This window comes from Acanthaster planci, linkage group LG03 (assembly GCF_054643075.1).
Source record: "Acanthaster planci isolate LZ-2023a linkage group LG03, COTS_SCS, whole genome shotgun sequence".
Taxonomy (NCBI): domain Eukaryota; kingdom Metazoa; phylum Echinodermata; class Asteroidea; order Valvatida; family Acanthasteridae; genus Acanthaster; species Acanthaster planci.
The window spans coordinates 9,420,090-9,437,982 of NC_141779.1; the positions used below are offsets into that span (position 1 = coordinate 9,420,090).

General features: G+C 44.0%; 3 protein-coding genes across 4 annotated transcripts; 2 read left to right on the top strand and 1 right to left on the bottom strand.

The window, feature by feature from the left end:
• Positions 1–50: 50 nt before the first annotated feature.
• Positions 51–4,865, bottom strand: LOC110983697 (beta-1,3-galactosyltransferase 1-like). 2 transcript variants are annotated; one of them, XM_022243171.2, is made up of 3 exons: positions 4,713–4,865; positions 4,503–4,600; positions 51–4,005 (listed from the first exon to the last, which is right to left on the bottom strand). In XM_022243171.2, exon 3 carries the CDS (start codon positions 3,716–3,718, stop codon positions 2,561–2,563), a length of 1,158 nt encoding a protein of 385 aa, XP_022098863.2. In that variant the 5' UTR covers positions 3,719–4,005; positions 4,503–4,600; positions 4,713–4,865; the 3' UTR covers positions 51–2,560. The 2 variants fall into 2 exon arrangements, with proteins under 2 accessions (XP_022098863.2, XP_086990768.1); XM_087134642.1 differs by lacking the exon at positions 4,713–4,865 and having other exon boundaries at positions 51–2,588; positions 2,820–4,701.
• Positions 4,866–6,252: 1,387 nt separating this feature from the next.
• On the top strand, positions 6,253–9,833 carry LOC110984424 (beta-1,3-galactosyltransferase 1-like). Its single transcript, XM_022244627.2, has 2 exons — positions 6,253–7,912; positions 9,606–9,833. The coding sequence occupies exons 1-2, from the start codon at positions 6,762–6,764 to the stop codon at positions 9,667–9,669; spliced, it is 1,215 nt and encodes a 404-aa protein (XP_022100319.2). The 5' UTR covers positions 6,253–6,761; the 3' UTR covers positions 9,670–9,833.
• Positions 9,834–12,052: 2,219 nt separating this feature from the next.
• On the top strand, positions 12,053–15,312 carry LOC110984433 (beta-1,3-galactosyltransferase 1-like). Its single transcript, XM_022244640.2, has one exon. It carries the CDS (start codon positions 13,078–13,080, stop codon positions 14,290–14,292), a length of 1,215 nt encoding a protein of 404 aa, XP_022100332.2. The 5' UTR covers positions 12,053–13,077; the 3' UTR covers positions 14,293–15,312.
• The last annotated feature ends 2,581 nt before the right edge of the window (positions 15,313–17,893 follow it).

Consider the following 17,893-nt stretch of genomic DNA (forward strand, 5'->3'; position numbering starts at 1 on the left):
TTCTTCAGACGCTGAACTTCCCTTGAAGGTTTCAAATAATAAACCGTCAGTCCCGTATCTGTAATTGTCTTTATTGTGCTATCAAAAACCAGTAACCAAAATATACAAGGCTTTAATATTCTCTAAGCTAACACACAAAATTATGTACTTGCTGAAGACGCTGATTTGTGTTCGGTAGAGTTTGTACATTATTTCGTAAATAAATAATTTAAACATGTAAATACAAACTTGAGTGATACGCCATTTTGTGTATATAACTGATATGTTTTTGTAATAACTGCCGCATCATTGTACATTTACTGTAGCTGTACTCCCTACTTGCGTGAACTAAAAATCAAATAAAGCTTTCTGTTAAATGCATTTGGGTCCAATTTTGTCTGTTTTTTACATTACCATTCCAAAATACATTTAATGGCAATTACGGCACACTGTTATGTATACTACAAAATGTATCGGTGCTTGGTACGGCTTCCCAAGCATTTCTCTCAACCGTTTCCTCAATGTAAAACAAACCTTTGGAAGAAAACATTTACTTGTGCGATAAACAGTCAGTTGGGGACCATGCAACAGATTTTAATGTGGTTCCTATAAGGTTCTCGACTTCCTTTAACCTCCATTTTCAATTCATCTCAAAGCAGTCTGAGAGCATGTACTGGGATCACATTTTCATCAAGGAATAAAGGAACCTGTGAATACAACAGAGATGAGATCTCATGCGGAAGGTGGGTGATTAAAAATGGTTCAACGTAGCAAAATTGCCAGCAATGTTGTTGAACACTGTGCTCGTTTATCTCAGTTTCATTTTCGTTGTTTTCTTATGTTTTAGTATGAAATTACAATGCACAGTAAATAGTACATATACATGACGGTCAGTCTCTATGCACAAATATCTTTCCACACAATATTTCAGCTTTAATGCCTGTCTCTATGGACAGAAATACAAACTAGAGTTTTAATAATTTAATAGGTATACACATAAACAAAGTCATATACAAAACTTAAAAACCACACCTTGTCAGAAATGAATTTCACGTCTGCACAACTGTTAACACACACATACAAGTACATTAACATAACATTAAAAAATTTCTGGAAGTCTCTTTGGATTTTGTCAAAAGGTGTCACAAACTCCTAAACAAGGTGTGTAGCAGCTATGAGGCCAAATTGCATGGGTACCTCTAGAATACATTGACAGACATGGCCTGTTATCATAGGCGCTACCAGGATTTTTCCGGAGGAAAATTGGGAGGGGGGGGGAAGGCTCTCTTCAGCAACGAAATGATAAACCATTAACAATGGAAGGTCATTATCCAGGGTTCTTTTGCAAGCAAACTGGTTATTTGCATCTCGTTACATCTCTGTATCTTTTTCCTTTTTCCACCCCTTGCCCCCTCCCCTTCGACACGCCCATGCGTATTATTAGTATTAATATGAATGTATAATTACACGTACACGGGTATTTTGATTAATTTCAGTCGATTCCGACTACTATAGAGTATCTGGCCACCGAGGAGGGTGGTAGAAATTTGTCAAGAATTTTATCAATTTTTTCACGCACTCCTCGAAACTCTAAGTGCATGTACAATCAACTAATCGACTGAAATTTCCCCCTACTTCAATTTTTCCCCACTTTTTAAGAGGCATCTGGCATCTTACGGGTGTAACACGCCGACATATTTATTTAGACATTTGTGAAAACAAGTGATTTGACGTTCCAGAAAGAAACAACTTGGAGGCTATAAACTATTTCAACGAGCAAAATTTCACAGATTAATGCATACTTATTTTCTTGTCTTTGGTGATTCGCTGTTGTTTTAACATGACAGTTGGCAAGCAAATAATGGAATCCCAGAAAAAAAAAAATAAACAGCCTCTTCCTTTCCATTTTGACAGACACAGTGGAATCATTCACCAGGAAAACATGGAAAGCTTTAAATGCTTGCAAGTTGCAAGTTTCAGACAGACTAACCGAATAGCGATGTAAAAAAATATATCATTTTAATACCTCCATTTTTAGAGCTTACTTCCATTTGCCACATGGGTTCGTTTTTACTAATACTGTTTGCATTTTGTATTTCTAAGTCATTTTTATACATTCTTGTTTAACGTGTTTTCCTTAAACTTTAGTAGGGAGTATGCTTTTAGCTCTTTTTATTAGTTTAACTTTGTTTCATGCTGGGCACTAATGAAAACTAGCTTTTGCTGTTTAGGTTACCTCGGATAAATATAGGAATAAATAAAAATACATACATGTACATAAAAACACTGTTAACTAACTTACAATGATCGAATTGAAATTAACACATTTTACGAACCCTCAATACACAGTACTGAGAGGGCCAAATTCAATTAATCAGTCAGTTGGACCAAGGGCGTTATTCTCTCAGCAACGGAGGCTCCTTTGGGCGAAACTGAACTTCGCTGGTTCACGAAGGACTCGGAAATGCACGCGTCACGCCTGCATCGCTACCAACAAATTGAACACTCTTAATCTTGACCAACGCGGCTCTTTTCAACCAACGAGGGGGCGCTTTTACTCGAGGCGGAAAGCAGTGTATCATCAGACCAGCATTAAGGCTACCCCTACACTAAAAAACAGAATGAAAAACAAGATGATTGCAACTGCGAAGACGGCGATTTGTAGAGGGGAGGCCGAATGTGGCTTCTCTTGTCTTTGTGACAATGTCACGGCCGATTTCCACAATGCCAATAAATGTTCATCTACACTGTCTACTTGGTGTCTAATGAGAACAGCTATGCCGCGCCTTAAGGCCCTGGTTATGGCCTTGCTACTGCTCAAACGGACGTACTGCTCGTACCCTTTGGCGTGCCGAGGTTTGATTCCAATGCGCTTCATGACCAGCCCAACGAAGACATCGTCCCAGGGCAGGAACCGCACGTGCTGCGACTGATTGTAGATGTCGGCCGCCACGTCCCGGGACATGACGAAGCAGGACCCAGGGAAGAATGGCGCATAGGTAGCCTCTGGGTACATCTCCCTCGATGTCAGCCACTTGGCGTTGTGCTTGTCCGGCCTCCGGACCGGCATCGTGTTTCGCCGCAAGCTACCCTCGGCGTAGCGGCGGCGAGGTTTGTCCAGCAACCGCCTGACCAAATTGAAGGTGTTCAGCATGACGTCCGCGTCAGCGCTGGCCACGTAGGAGGCGTTGGGGCAGAAGGTTGCCACCCACTTCATACCCATGATGTTCTTGATCGTCAGATTCAAGTATGCGTCTATGAAATTTTCCTGAACGATGTCTTCATAAAGAATACTTTCCTCACGGATCCGTTCGTTCACCTCCTCGTCCCGGCTCAACCCGAGAAGAAACAGGGTGCTAGTGAGTTGTTGGCCCACTATCCTTGTGCCACCCCACGTCCGGCGGATCTGCTGGCGATCGTAGAAATCCCCAGGCGCGGCTTTGACGAGGATCAGTAGGTAGGGCTGGCCATCCTCCGATGTGTTCATGTCGTGGCAGTGAGTCGGGTTGGATATGGTGAAATGGTAGGGATGAGGATTGATGATATCATCGCTAAACAATGACTGTTGCTGATGGAGGTGGTGACCACTCTCAGTAGGCCATTCCTCGACCTCCACAGATTCAAAACTACCCCGCTCAGATCGAGTAGAAATTACATACATGCAACACCCTACAGCAATTATAAAGATCACGCAGGCCAGTCTCTGCCTGAGTTGTTTTCGTCGTTTCCTTCCTCCCATTGTGAGTGTCGTCCTCTCAGTGTCCCACTACCGCATGCGATTTACAAAATCCACGCGCGGAGCACACAGGAGAACGAGCATCATAATACGTACGAAAGCTGCCAAACGAGATTCACCAACACTACATGAACACGCACGGCACACGTATGGCATGTATGGCGACTTGCCTATCCGCCGTTGCCTATCCTGCCTGGAGCCATTCACACAGACTTACGAGGTCACGGTGTCATCATCAACACGATACACACCGACTGTCCAAATCGTAATTTGAACCACTCTTGGGCCAACTGAAACAGAGCAAATCAAAACGCAATGGCGCCCGTGAGAACACCCGTTTAGCGCAGAATACAGATTGGGATTTGCATAATAAATTGTCGGCGTCATGCTGGAGTGCAGCTGGATAATGCGTTGACCCTGCGTTGTGGGGTCTATGGTTGGGTTCGCCCAACGAACAGTGCATGGAGCATGGAAATTCCTTCAATTCCCCCAATCAGTATCAGGGCCTACATATGGCATGCCTGCGATTCATTGCATAATAGGACAGACATGATCTCAGTCACGATTGCTCTATGGTTATTCTTAAATGCATGTCAAGTAATACATTACATAATTTATGCTGGTATACTTTGGCCTACAGAAACAGGAAACTGACATAGACCTTGTGTTTGTGTTATTCATACATGTACATTGTATACATGTATACAATCTAATTGCAATTCCATGCATTGTGGGGAAATGATGTTGGCGAGTAGTAAGTTGCAGGGGAACGGGGTGAATAATTTACCTGCAGAGATGGGCTTCGTCGGTCCTCCAGGCCAGGCCTATGGTCGTCCAGTCGTCCACAATAGAGCCGCATGTACATGTACAACGAAACCGACAGTTCTGTGGGTTATTAACATTTAACTAGCCATGTTAAATGGTTGGTAGGGACTATAGAACAGTTTAGATACTAACTATGGCAACATTCGGTCTGTTTTGTTTTCTGTTTACTTACAACCCCTCCACGATTTGGGACTGCATACTGCCGACTTTTCCTCATTCTACTACACGGCATAAATATTTTCTTTTCACTGGCTGGCAAAGCGTGGCTGGCGTCCCACACAAACACGTCACAATGCTAAAAAAAAAAATCTTCACGAATGCCGCTTGCTCACTTACATGGCGCCCTCAATAGTTGCTACGCTTTATAAGCGGTCAATTTGAAAGACCGTGCTGGCTAAGAATTTTAGCTGGATATCATCGCATCATCTGAAGCATGGGCGGAGATCCCGGAGGGATGGGGGATACATTCCCTACTTTTTTGAGGGGAGGGGGTTACCAACATAATCATCCCCCACTTTTCAAGTCACCGACTCACACCTGTATTCTGCACCACCAACTTTGCAATTGCCGGCGTCACGATCTCACACGCGAGTTTTCAAGGGAAATGATGGAAGATACAAGGTAGAATTGACGACTGATTAGGATTGACTGATACGATTGATAGACAACTGATGATAGAACCTTGAGAGCCAAATGGGTTTCTCACTTTTTCAAGCGTGAATGCAATGTGTCCATCGCACAAGCATTTCTGCGAGTTCTCCTTCATATATTATTGCTAGATTCTGTTAAAATAAAACTATAGTTTCATTTAAACAGAATCCGTACACGGATTCAAGAAAATCGTCTTGATCGCTGCAGCTACACACATGAGCGGAGATCCCGGGGGGATAGGGGATATACCCCATCCACATCACCCCCCCCACACACACACACTTTTAAAATTACTGACCCCCCCGTCACTATTTTTACGCGCACCCGTAGTAGCCTCCACCATACGCACACCTGTCAGCTGTTTTTGCTCTCTTTTTACAATTCGGTAGTCACATGATTAAACGATCTTCATAAATTTATATTGTTATTCCATTAGAAGTGGTGATTAGCTCCGTATCACAGCAGTCCTTCCACGGTAGACTCTATCCCAGAAACGCCGATTCCATCCCAAATCCAGGTTTTGAAAGAGCTCGTTGGTAAGTGTAACTTACTATTGGTGCGATTGAAATTTATTAGGGGGATGAAACTCTCCCATTCTACCATTTCTACCAAGTGATGAAGAACCTCAAATATGTAGAGCAGTGCCATAGCAAGAATCAAAGTTTGAGTCGAGCAGAGATGGGTTCCCTACGTTATGTTCGCCTTTCAGTTGTAGGATACATGTGATTTCATTTGGAGCAACAGCGCTGGCTGGAGATACAGAAACGGGGGCGGGGGCTGGCTGGCAAGAAGTGTTATCTCCATTGTTTAACGTTGATGATTCTTATGAAAATACGTTTCACTCAGAACCCCAAACTTCTGGGTGGCTTGAGTAAATTCAGAATCGTCCCTTGTAACGTGCCCAAGATTAATGCTCTGTCCGAGTGTGTTATTTTATTGAGTCTGTTTTTACAAGCGCTTGTTGCCTGCCCTAATACAAACAGAAATTATTTATTGCTTGCAGCTTAAAGTCCGTATACCTTCACGCACATGTTGACCTGCATTGGACTCTATTGAAAGTTGCAAGCCGCGACCCCCATGTACATGTGCCTGCACAGCAGACCTGTGTGTGACTTGGGGGGTTCCAAGTTCACGTTTGGCACCCGTTTCCCATGCAGGAGCTGGCATGAGTTGAGGAATGAGACATGGTTCATAGGAGGAAGTCAGCTGATTAAGAACGCAGCCATGAGTCACAAGGCATTCATGACGAAACTAGCTGTTCGGCCATCTTTAGGTTTTCTTCCAGACATTGGCAATGACTGAAACATTGTGTACGATTTTTCCACGGGTGGCGTCGTTTTTAACTGAATGATTGGTACCACGATGTGTGTGTTTTGTGAGGGAGCTTACGTTTACGTCACGTCGATCGCACTCAGGGGACGCAGGCAAACTTTCGAGGCATAAGAGCCTTCTCAATATCGTAGGAAGAGTGGGAAGTGAAAGGCCGCCATCTTTGTTTATGAATCTCGGTGAAGTAGGCCCATACAACCGTTGATGTTAAACCCTCACGCAGGATCCGTCTTGCGCCAGGATGATCAGCCGGAGAAACACTAAACTTCTCCTTAGGTGTGCTATCATTGTGTACTTCATCAGTTGGGTGCTACTGACCGCCTGGAGAAACGATAACGATACCGCGGTGTACTTGGCCGATCAGAGATTCACGGTTGGCCCGGACTTTCAGGACGACAGAAGCGTCGTGCATGCCCCTGTCAAGCATCCCAGTAAGGTCGATTACGTGGCGAATCGCGACAGACTCTCATTTGAAGTTGGAACTCTCAGCAGTAGCAGTAATAATTCCAGGGAGTCGGAAAGCCAAGATCGACCCATGTACAGCAATCGTATCATTAACCCGCACCCCTTCCACTTTACGATAACTAACCACGAGGCATGCACGAACGCTATTAAGGAGTGGTCGATGCCCCTACGCTTGCTGATACTCGTCAAATCCAGACCGGAGGATATATTTGACCGACAACAAATACGACTGACCTGGGGCAGGGTACAGAACATTTCTAACCAGTTGACCCTGACAATGTTCCTCTTGGGCCAGACCGCTAACGAAACAGTCAGGAACGGTGTTTTTCACGAAAGCATTCGCTTCAACGATATAATCCAAGAGAACTTCATAGACGCCTACACCAACCTAACTTACAAGACCATGATGGGCTTCCGGTGGGTGGCCGGTTTCTGCCCGTTCGCCTCGTTCGTGGCCAGCGTGGACTCGGACATCATTTTGAATCTCCACAACCTCCTACAGCGGTTGGCCGACAGACCACGGTACAGTTTCGCCGAGGGGAGCCTCAAGACGAACTGGACGCCGTACCGCGACGCTGAAGGGCTTTACAAGAAGTGGTACACCCCAGTGGAGCTGTACCCAGAGCCGACCTACCCGCCCTTCTTCCCAGGGGGATGTTACGTCATGTCCTGCGACGTGGCCACCACGATCTTCCAGGAGTCGGTCCACGTGCGGTTCCTCCCGTGGGACGATGTGTTCGTTGGGCTGGTCATGAGGTGGGCGGACATCGTACCGCGTGACGGGAAGGGCTACCAGGTTTACGTCCCGCTGTCCCGCCGCACGCTGATCAGACTGGCCCTCCAAAAGAGCATAGCGATCATCGCGAAGCATCACGCCAAGAGCGTTGACAACCGACTGATCCTGGTGTACCAGAAAGCCATGCAAAAGTATGTCCCGCGTAGACAGATGTTACACCCTACAAGAGAGGCGATGAAACTGTCCACTGTTAATTTAATTGCCCTAGCGTGTCTGGCTGTGTGTGTTGGCGCGTATATGGCGGCTTATTTCACATTTTGGTATTTGACGGTATGACCAGGCACGCCTTTAGCTACATTGGACGTACTCAATCTTCCTTTTGCCATGCCGGAGTGAACGAAAAAAATACACGCTGAAACAAATACAGAGTAACAAGGGGTTCACTGTCGAGCATTGGTACATAAAATTTGCAGAAATGTTAAGAAAAGGCATGTAGCGTGACAATAGGCAGTACAGCAAGTTTGGATGTGCGTTCTTGGTATGACATGTAAGAGTTTGCACAGTTTTCGTGTTTTTTTTTGTTTTTTTGTTTTGTTTTGTTTTGTTTTTTTTTTTCAATCAAAACAAAAACTTCCAGTCCAGCGAAGGAATAATGGCGACTTACGCCGAGCCCTGTCCGGGATGCCAAATCGCCAAGCTATTGGTTTACATGTTGCTACACTATCGACGAGGGCATAAACGTGAACACGATTATTTCTTACAGGTTACGCAAAAACATATTACTTCAGAACATATTTGCAGGGTCTCTTGTCGCGTTTGATGTTACGCTGTGTTGGAAATATTAAAATAAAAGATCATTTTTTACAGCCTGATTTAATACTAGTCGAGTAAGCATGATACTCTCTACTGAGGTTTTAGTACAGAATCGCGTTTTTCTTGAAGATTACTCACAACACACAACATAAATAATATTATTTGCTTAGAAAAACAACCAAACAGACGTGTACGCTCTGTAGTCACAGAAATATTAAGCATCACATTTAACGAGCCATTCACTGAAAAGGAAATCCTTGTTCCTATATAATTTTACCGACTGAAACTCTGGTTCAACTGAAGTACATGAGTCACAAGTCTTCAGATCTCACATAGGCCTCTTGATAAATCTTTCACAGTGAAACTACATGGGATAGCGTCATCAGCATTATTCACTGGCATCACGTCCATGTCTCAACTGAGCGATACATTAAAGCGAAAGCTCAGTTCGGTCTTCCTAAAGGACGACCTCACCATAGCAGCGGCAGATCAGTCGAGACGTTTTCAAGGGGTGGGGCGACTGAGTTATTTAACCAGCACATGCAGACAACCGAATGCTTAATTGACAACATTCACAAATTTATAGGACGCCAGATCAAACTTTCACGCTGCAATTCTTTCACGGGGGCAAAATTCGCTTCGCTTTCATATTCGCCTGTAGTATGAACCGGTCTTTAGGACAGGAAATTGGAGATTTTTTCCGGCACGGTAAAAATTAAAAACTAACATTGGTGAGATGGAAATGCCCAAAGCCAGCCAAAGCAACCACAATCCCCCTTACAAAGGCCATGACTAATCCATCGAAAGTGCAGGGATGCAGGTGACACTGATATTTTCCCCTGAATTTGAGATACAAGAAAAAGTTTCACGAATCTAGTGCCAACATTTTATCTGAAATAATCGGCAAAAGTCTAAAATCAGGTTGCTGTCAAAGAACTTCCATCCCAGAATATTGTTTTAAAATGTTTTGGTCATTATTTCGTCCTAAGGCTCACTCTAAAGCAACTAATTTCAGTAATGAGTATTAACCCAACTCTGTTGCATGTTTTATCTTGCTTTGCTCGGTAATAGGTTTAACTCTGTGTGCGAAGGAACTCCTATGACCGATCTTGAGCCTATAATCTCCGTGTTATGACGTAGTAATGTCTGACGTCACTCCACCATATTGGTTGCCATAGATGACGTAAAACTGCTGAAGCGAAGCCATTCCAAGCTGACGGGCTCCATCCAAAATTATGCAACCACACGGCATTATTGAGACTCACTGGCACGATCTGTGAGGCCTGAGGAGCTCTGAAAAAGTTAAACAGACTTGCAGTAGCAAGACTTCTCCTTGCCGTAAAAGAAACAAAGGTGATGTTCACCTATATAATTTTCATAATTATTGTTACACTTTATTTATTCTTGTATCTTTTTAAAAGGAGTCAAACCCCTTTTTTTCTCGTTCAGGACCTGGTTGTACTCTGCTTTGTTGTGTATACTTGAATTTCATTCATGTCAAACTCAGAGCAAAAAACAGAAACGGAGAGGTGAAGAATTTGCCAGAATCTACAAACCTCGTAGGCGTGATCAACCCTCGCGAGGTTTCGCGGCAGACACGATCTCGCCTAATTGAGGCTCCCAGGTGCAGTTTTGTGCGCTGTAAGCCGAATTGCTGATGCTATCAAGCTTCCTTAATTGGCGCTAACAATTGAACCGTGTTGGCCTTAATTAAAGATTCTGGCCTGCAGAGACAGAATTTGACAGCGTACCGACCGAATGTGCCGGCCCTGGCTCAGCCCTATACACAATGTGCCATTACGGTGACGATATGTTATTTCTGAAAACAGGAATACAAATAAAGCTATAATATGGATGAGGTTGGGAGCCACATTGAGGCGGACCAGTGGAGGCTTTTCCCCACGTCATAAAGCACACTGTCTTTTCATAGAGTCTTTTGGACGATCAGTGGGCATACTAAAGACATCGCTGTTTGAAGCTCCCCGTCTTATTATAACTGGGGTCAATTCTATATACAGAGTTGTGCGTCGAACTCGGAAGACAGCGTATAAAGGAATGAGTGCAAAGAAACTTTCACTGACAGCCTGGGTGGCATTTAGTCTCTTAAATATTGAGTAGTACTTTCAATTAAAAAAAATCAAATTTCTGACTTTTGACTGAACAGCATCATGGTATTGAACTGCAATAACTTACCTCGAATGCGACGATTTTCCCTGACAATTTTAGGAGTTAGTCCCTCCAAAATGCACTGTTTTCCATAATTACCACCCCAACAGCCCTCATAAACCATATACAAGCACAAATTAAAGCTTGCCTCTCTGATTATGCCACACAAATTAAAGATGTGCATTGGGTCGGGCAAAAACCTGAGTCGGATATAGCCTTGGTTCAATCCAATCCGACGGCCATCGTGGCTAGATACAATAATTCGACTCACAGAAAGTGCTGACTCCGATCAGAAGCCAACCAAAGTCGAAACTAGATAATAGGAGCAAGAAGCCCATTTCGCAAATTACCAACTCCATTGAAAAATAAACAAATTGCGTGACACTTTTAAAAACTTCAACGTAGGTATCGACGAAGTTTGGGTGGTGAAATAGCCTTTTTTCCAATCTCAGTGTTTCTTTGGCAGGACTAAATAATGTCAAAACAGCCTAAATCTAAAGGCTTATAAAAAACACTTTCATACTATTTCACCTGCCTTGTTCACCTAATACAATCGAAAATAATTTGCAAGACAGACCCAGGCCTCACTTAGTTTGTGAGTAAAACATAAGATACTGGATAGCTGCAATGCCTAGCCGAAAGCATTACCAGACAAATTCATAAAAAAAGTGTCAACTGGAGCATGGGGTTTGATTAACAGGCGTATGGAGGAACGTAAACGGAAACTGTTCAGCACAAAATTTACCCATGGCACGAACAGTTTACCACTGATGACAGACAAACAAAGCCGGAATTGATTGGATTTCGGATTACGAATAAGGCCGATCATCTTCGGTATAAAAAAACCCAAAAAACTTTTCAAACCAATTATTACATTCATTCATTTCGGTTTTATTGTTAAAAAGAAGATGGTGTCCAAAGAAAAAGTCCAAGGACCAAAAATATTTGGTTTACAGAGAAGTTAATATTTACAATGGTTGCCAGACATTACATACATATAAATAGTAAAAAAAACAAAATAAAACAAAAAACAAAAGAAACAAAACAAAAAAACCACATATACATATGTACATGATTTTATTACACTAAGACCGTTCCTGGGAATGGAACAAGGACAAGTGCTTGCACGTTCCTTCAATATCCCGTCGTGCACTTTCTTAATTTTTAGGCTAACCCCCCAATTTCTAACATGGGAATCAGAGAAAAATAAAACAGAGGTGCTTGAAATTTGCTTATTTTCAGCAGAACCGAGAGATTAATTGAATAACTGTATACTATCGAGCCCACGGCATTTATGCTAATTTGTCACCTTTTTCTGAAGTGGATTTTTAACGAAGCTGGCAGTCGAATATAAATAGTGCTGTGAAAAAAACCCGATGACTCAGTAAAATCTCTACGTACCACTCATGTTAATAACTGTACAATTAACATTTTTCCGATGAGTATTTGCTTTATCAATATACAACCTTTCTAAAGTATGGATCCTATCCCTCGTAATCCCACTGAAACCAACCCTTTTTATTCAAACATATTCCATGTCCACACAACTACGAAATCCAAGTGTCAAATTTCCATCATGGGTCAGAGGCACTGAAATATTGCTGCACATGCAGTTTTGCTTTTGTTGCAAACTAATCATAGGGCGACCAGAGCCAAGTGTCTTTCCCATACGTACACTGGCCCGCGATCTAATAAAATATCGTGATTCTGACAGATAACATGTTTACGTTCAGTTCATGGGCCAAGGTCCAACCTGCCAGCATTGGACGTGCAAATTGAGTGGGAGCCTATGTTAATCATCGACTGCATTGATCTGTGTGGTGGTGTGCTCATTACATGCGTCGACGGGCAGGAACACAGAAAGGCTCAGCGTGAATATCAACCGTTTACTCAGGGACCGTATGCAGTGCAGAATGGGTAAAAACTGAACACTACATTGATGAACGATGGGTTGATCCTTTGGTTGCCATGGATTTATGATCTGTCGACTTGTTTCCTTTGTTGTCAGCTGACTCGGGATTGTCTATGCAGCGACTGAATCTAACGCACACGTCGCACCGACCCGGTGGCAAACCTTCGAGCAGAATGGCGGCATGATTCCGACAGACAGCTCGGCGGAGATCCCCAAAGCCGTACATCGGGTCGGTATGTTACTCACGAAACTCCTCCTCGTCTGACATGACCGGAAGTTTTATGAGAACATGCGTATCCATTTATGAGCTGGCAAATGTGACCACCAAATAAAAGCAGATTGCGAGCAGAGGTGAACCGTGCCCCTGGGCCCTATGCGTGAAAATAGCAACGATGGTGGTAAATTATTTTATAGCGTAGTGGCATCGGAGCTGCGTTAATTGAACGGAGAGAGGTTACAGCCGTAATGTTGACTAGACGACGGCTGGTGCTTGTACTTGCATTGCTCACCGCGCTATACTGTACAAGCTGGTTCAAGATCATGACGTGGCCGTCGCTCCGTCAGGATAAAGGCACACAGGAGATTCATGACATGAACAGTGACAAGTCGTTGACCGGCAGGCGGAAGGTCACGCCGAAAGCAACCCAGGCAGCCATCTCATACCCACCCCTTTACAGCCAGAAGGAGATCAACCCACACAGCTTCAGCTTTCTGATCGCCAACGAGGACGCCTGCGCCCCGGTAGACAACTCCTCAGTCTTCCTGGTCATGCTGGTCAAGAGCGGCGTGGGAGACGTCTTCGACAGACAGCAGATCCGGCGGACGTGGGGCGGGGACACCGTGGTGAAGGACAGGCGGACCATCACTATGTTCCTACTGGGGACCACCACCAACAGAAATACCACAGCGTCAGTCCAACGGGAGAATCACGAGTATAGTGATATCATCCAGGAGGACTTTGTGGACTCTTACCGGAACCTGACAATTAAGAATATGATGGGCCTGAAATGGATCACCATGTTCTGCCCCAGTGCTACCTACGTAGCGAGCGTGGACGCGGACGTGATGCTCAACGTGCACAACCTGGTGACACGGCTAGAGGGGAAGCCCCGCAGGCAGTACGCAGAAGGGAGCCTCCGGACTAAGGCCACCCCGGTCCGTGACTCGGAAGGCCCCTCTAAGAAGTGGTACACGCCGAAGGAGGTGTACCCAGAGGCCACCTATGCGCCTTTCTTCCCTGGCTCCTGCTATGTCATGTCCGGGGACGTGGCAGTCAGCATCTACCGGGAGTCCGTCCACGTGCGTTACCTACCTTGGGACGACGTCTTCGTCGGCCTGGTCATGAAGCGCATCGGAGTCACCCCAGTCCAGGGCAAAGGCTACGAAAGATACCCCCGGACGTACGAAAGCCACGCGCTAAAGTGGACGTTGAAACGCAGTATAGCCGTGATCATTCGCCATCAAAAAGAGAAAGTGGACGAGAGGTTGATCCAGATTTGGCACATGGTCGCTGACGCATACCACCACGACAAATTCGGCAAGAATGATGTCCTGTTTATTTTTATCTCTGTCTTTGGGATTCTGCTTGTGTACATATTCATTGTGATGACATTCCTTATCAAATGTAAGGAGGACGAAGCCGATTTGGATGGTTATGAAAGCGACGACAGTATGATCTGACCTTCTGGAAAACCCCCCACTTATGTGATACATCTGGACTTAATTGGCGGAGTTTTAAAAAAATTAAAACCCCTGCTCATGTACATGTATTTCTTAATTTATTTTATGTATGGACTCTGATCTTTTTCATAGCTGAGCGAATCTTCCACTCTCTCTGAAACAACGGTCACTGCGATGTTGAGACAGTGACAGAATTCAAGTTTGTTATTTTACTTCTAGATTTCATACCTTGAATGATAATTCACGAAGTCGGGCTTTGTAATTACGGAGACAAGATGTAGACGATATTCTATTCAGGAACCTTGGAAAGAACACATCTTCTCTGACAAAACGACAGGTTGCATACATACTTATTTTCTGGGAAAATACTTCACTTTACATGCGAACTGGACGGATATTTGTCACAATAGTGAAATTTCATCTGAAATAAAATTGGCCTCGCCCTTGAACGGTGTTCGCCCAGTACAGGAATGTAACCGTAGGGGAAACGTACAAGCATGCATGAGGCATGAACAGAGCTGTATATAGAGAGAGTAGTACCAACTTCAGACTTGGGAACCAAAATGGCTGGCTATTATAAACAGCATGCAGCTATTGTGTGCTAATTGTCTATTTGGACTGGCGCGCATAATCAACCATTCTGTCTCCCAACAACTGACACACTTATGTCGCAACCCTCTGTGCAGCTCTGGTCAGGAATATTGTATAGCGCCCTCAATGAAATGTGTAAAGTGGACACTCTAGTGTTCCCGTGTCTCCTGATTTATGTTTTGAGAAATGTTTGCAGAGTTGTGATAAGGGAATAATGGGTTTGAAATAGATATCATTGTGAGATACTTACAAAGGTCACTGTGTTTACGATCCCTGCAATGTAGCGCGGGGGGGAGGGTTGTAACAAACGGAATGTGATTTTATTTTTGAAAATGACGGTGATCAAAAATTTCACACAAACCCAACAAAGATAACAAAGGAACAGTTGGATAGCGTTTTAAGTGATCATTAAAAAGATTAAAAAATGAATGTTTATTCCAATGACTTCAATTTAACAAGGGTTCCCAACACATTGAAAGCAACACTCAACTCAAAGAACTTGGAGAAAAATTTAAAAAAAAAAGAATGGGCTTTTGCAATCTGCCAAAAGCAAAAGAAATCTTTTAAATGCAATTTAAACAAAATCAAACAAAACTAAATGAATTTTTACAAAAAGAAATGAAATAAACAGACGAATTGCTTCCTCAAATCCGACTTGTGCCCAAAGCCCAAACCCTGCGTGTCACAAACCAGATAAGAGCAAAAAGCGTGCTTTATATAAAACTCAACAAAATAAAGCCAAGCAATGGAAATACATGCAGTCCAGATTGGTGAAAATAACTTACAGAGGGTCGGACTGTAGAGCCTCTAGTCTGGGCCAATTTGAGGAAGAAGTAGCACAGAGTTTAGCTATATACATGTACATTGACACATAATGGTGGGTGTGCTTGACAGTGTGCTTAATAAGCCGGTAACTTGAGGTAGTCTTTGGGAAAAGCCTTGTCCTTCAGCGCTGTCTCGGCTAGCATCATATCTACGTCACTGTACTCGAGCTGGACAAGCACTCCCCACCATGTCAATGTGGCGCTCTAGTGAATCCTGGCATTCTAAGCCGTATATACACTCTACTTCACAAGGGAAACTAAACAAAAGAAATACCAAGGAGTTTAAATGCAACATGTGTGGGGCAATCATTCAGACGCCAGACTTGCCATTCAGTTGTATGTGCAGTGGCATTCAAATTACATTCTTCCAACACATGCCAACGAGAACTTCAAGTTGAAAATTAAAGTCTTTCACACTAAGAAAGAAAATCTGAAGTAAAGCAGCTCAGTGTAGTTGGGGCTATTGACAAGGGTCATGGGGGTGTTTGTCCCCAAAAGTCTTATCTTTCATGCCAGTGTTCCCCCCAACACACCCCCACACATACACTTTGCACGTAAAGGTTTATGATTCATTCTTTGCCAGAATCAGAGCTACAACTGAAATACAATAAGCAGATTTGATTCTATGGACACAGTTCTGTCGCGGCGTCAACTTTCCTAGACCGTAAACTCTGTCCACCCGACGACTGCGCTGCTGATGTTCCCGCCCCTTCCCAAAACGACATTCCCCTCCTTGTAGTTGAGGCTGACGCTGCCATTCATTGTCATGGCATTTATCATTATTTAAGTGTACTTCAGTGTCTGTGAATGACAACTCCATAACCACATCACAAGTCAGCAGAGCTGTAGTCCTCGGGTCTGATAAGCTCTTGTCGCAAGACCAGTATAAGACGGTGTTTAGGGATGCTTTCGATTAGAGTTCATCGTAATATAGCTTATGACTTGACTTGCGACTTGTGATTAACCTACATATCGACTTGCTGATACTTGAAGTGGACGGCAGGACACACCAAATGTCAGTTCATAACTGACCGTGAATGGGCAGTGACGAAGCACGAAAAGATAACATCATGCCAAAGACTAGGTGACTAGTAACTAGCCACTATTGATGGCTCAAGGTAACTTGATCGGTATCCTAACAAAGTGAAAGTGTAGCGACATCCAAGGACAGTTGGTCCAACATGCACGCTCAAATGCAAACAGTCCCTCTAATCACGTGACAGTGGTGGTGTGCACTCACATTTCCTGTCGTGAAGCAAAGAGCCCGGTAATTCTTGCATTGATGGGGACTGGGATGGGGAAATCTCCATTGAAAATTACTGATATTTTGCTAAATAAAAACGAAAACGCCCTCAACGTTACCTTCAGTCACACGTATTAGTCAAACCACTGAGGGCGCTATATACCGCACAGCAACTTGAAGCCTTCGCTCATACCGCCTGTACATGTACATGACGCTGGGGTGGGCCAATGCCCTCCAGAACATTTTTGAACAAAGTAGGCCATGGGATTTTGAGTCGAAAATAATACATCAGGCAAAAGGAGGCGGCATATGTGGTGAATCCTGTGTGTTATTGTTCAAAAATGTAGACTCAGTAGCCACTCAAAGTAGTTAACATTGAAAAACACCTGTTACCCAAACCGTAATCTCCAACATCCATCAAGTGCTATGAAACTCTGTATATACAAAATGTACAATGCATGTTTGATTGAGACGCCTGCAGCCTAAAAAGAAATGATCTTTCAGCATATGCATCATTATGGGATGTCCTCAAACAGTGCATGTAATAGTTCTCCTCCAGCGAACGCCAGTGACCTCTATTTCTTCGCGTTCCTGCCCACGTCTTTTCCTGGTAGTGGATGTCAGGGTAAACATTCTCTCTCTGACCCCTTTTCCCACTTTTATCAATCTGGGTCCGTTCACAAAGAAAAGTGGCAACTCCTTATGATGCATCACCGATCACAAAGGGTGAATTCCATCCACCCCACGAAAGTACAAGAAAGGAATGAATCTTTACATCCGGATCCCCCTGTATTGAATTCACGGGGACCATGATGCCGGAAGTGGTAGTGCCTCACTCCGGGGCGGTCTGAGTAGATGATGAGAACCCGCACCTGGCAAAAACTGCTCTCAGACGCTGTCTTTTGGCTCGCGCCCAGGGCCTGGGAGAGGCAGGCCGCCCATT

Bases quoted from the DNA above. Each gene is read 5' to 3' on its own strand.
- LOC110983697 (XM_022243171.2), bottom strand. From the start codon at position 3,718: ATGGGAGGAAGGAAACGACGAAAACAACTCAGGCAGAGACTGGCCTGC.
- LOC110984424 (XM_022244627.2), top strand. From the start codon at position 6,762: ATGATCAGCCGGAGAAACACTAAACTTCTCCTTAGGTGTGCTATCATT. The intron at 7,913-9,605 runs GTATGTCCCGCG...GCTCGGTAATAG, and splicing joins TACCAGAAAGCCATGCAAAA to GTTTAACTCTGTGTGCGAAG.
- LOC110984433 (XM_022244640.2), top strand. From the start codon at position 13,078: ATGTTGACTAGACGACGGCTGGTGCTTGTACTTGCATTGCTCACCGCG.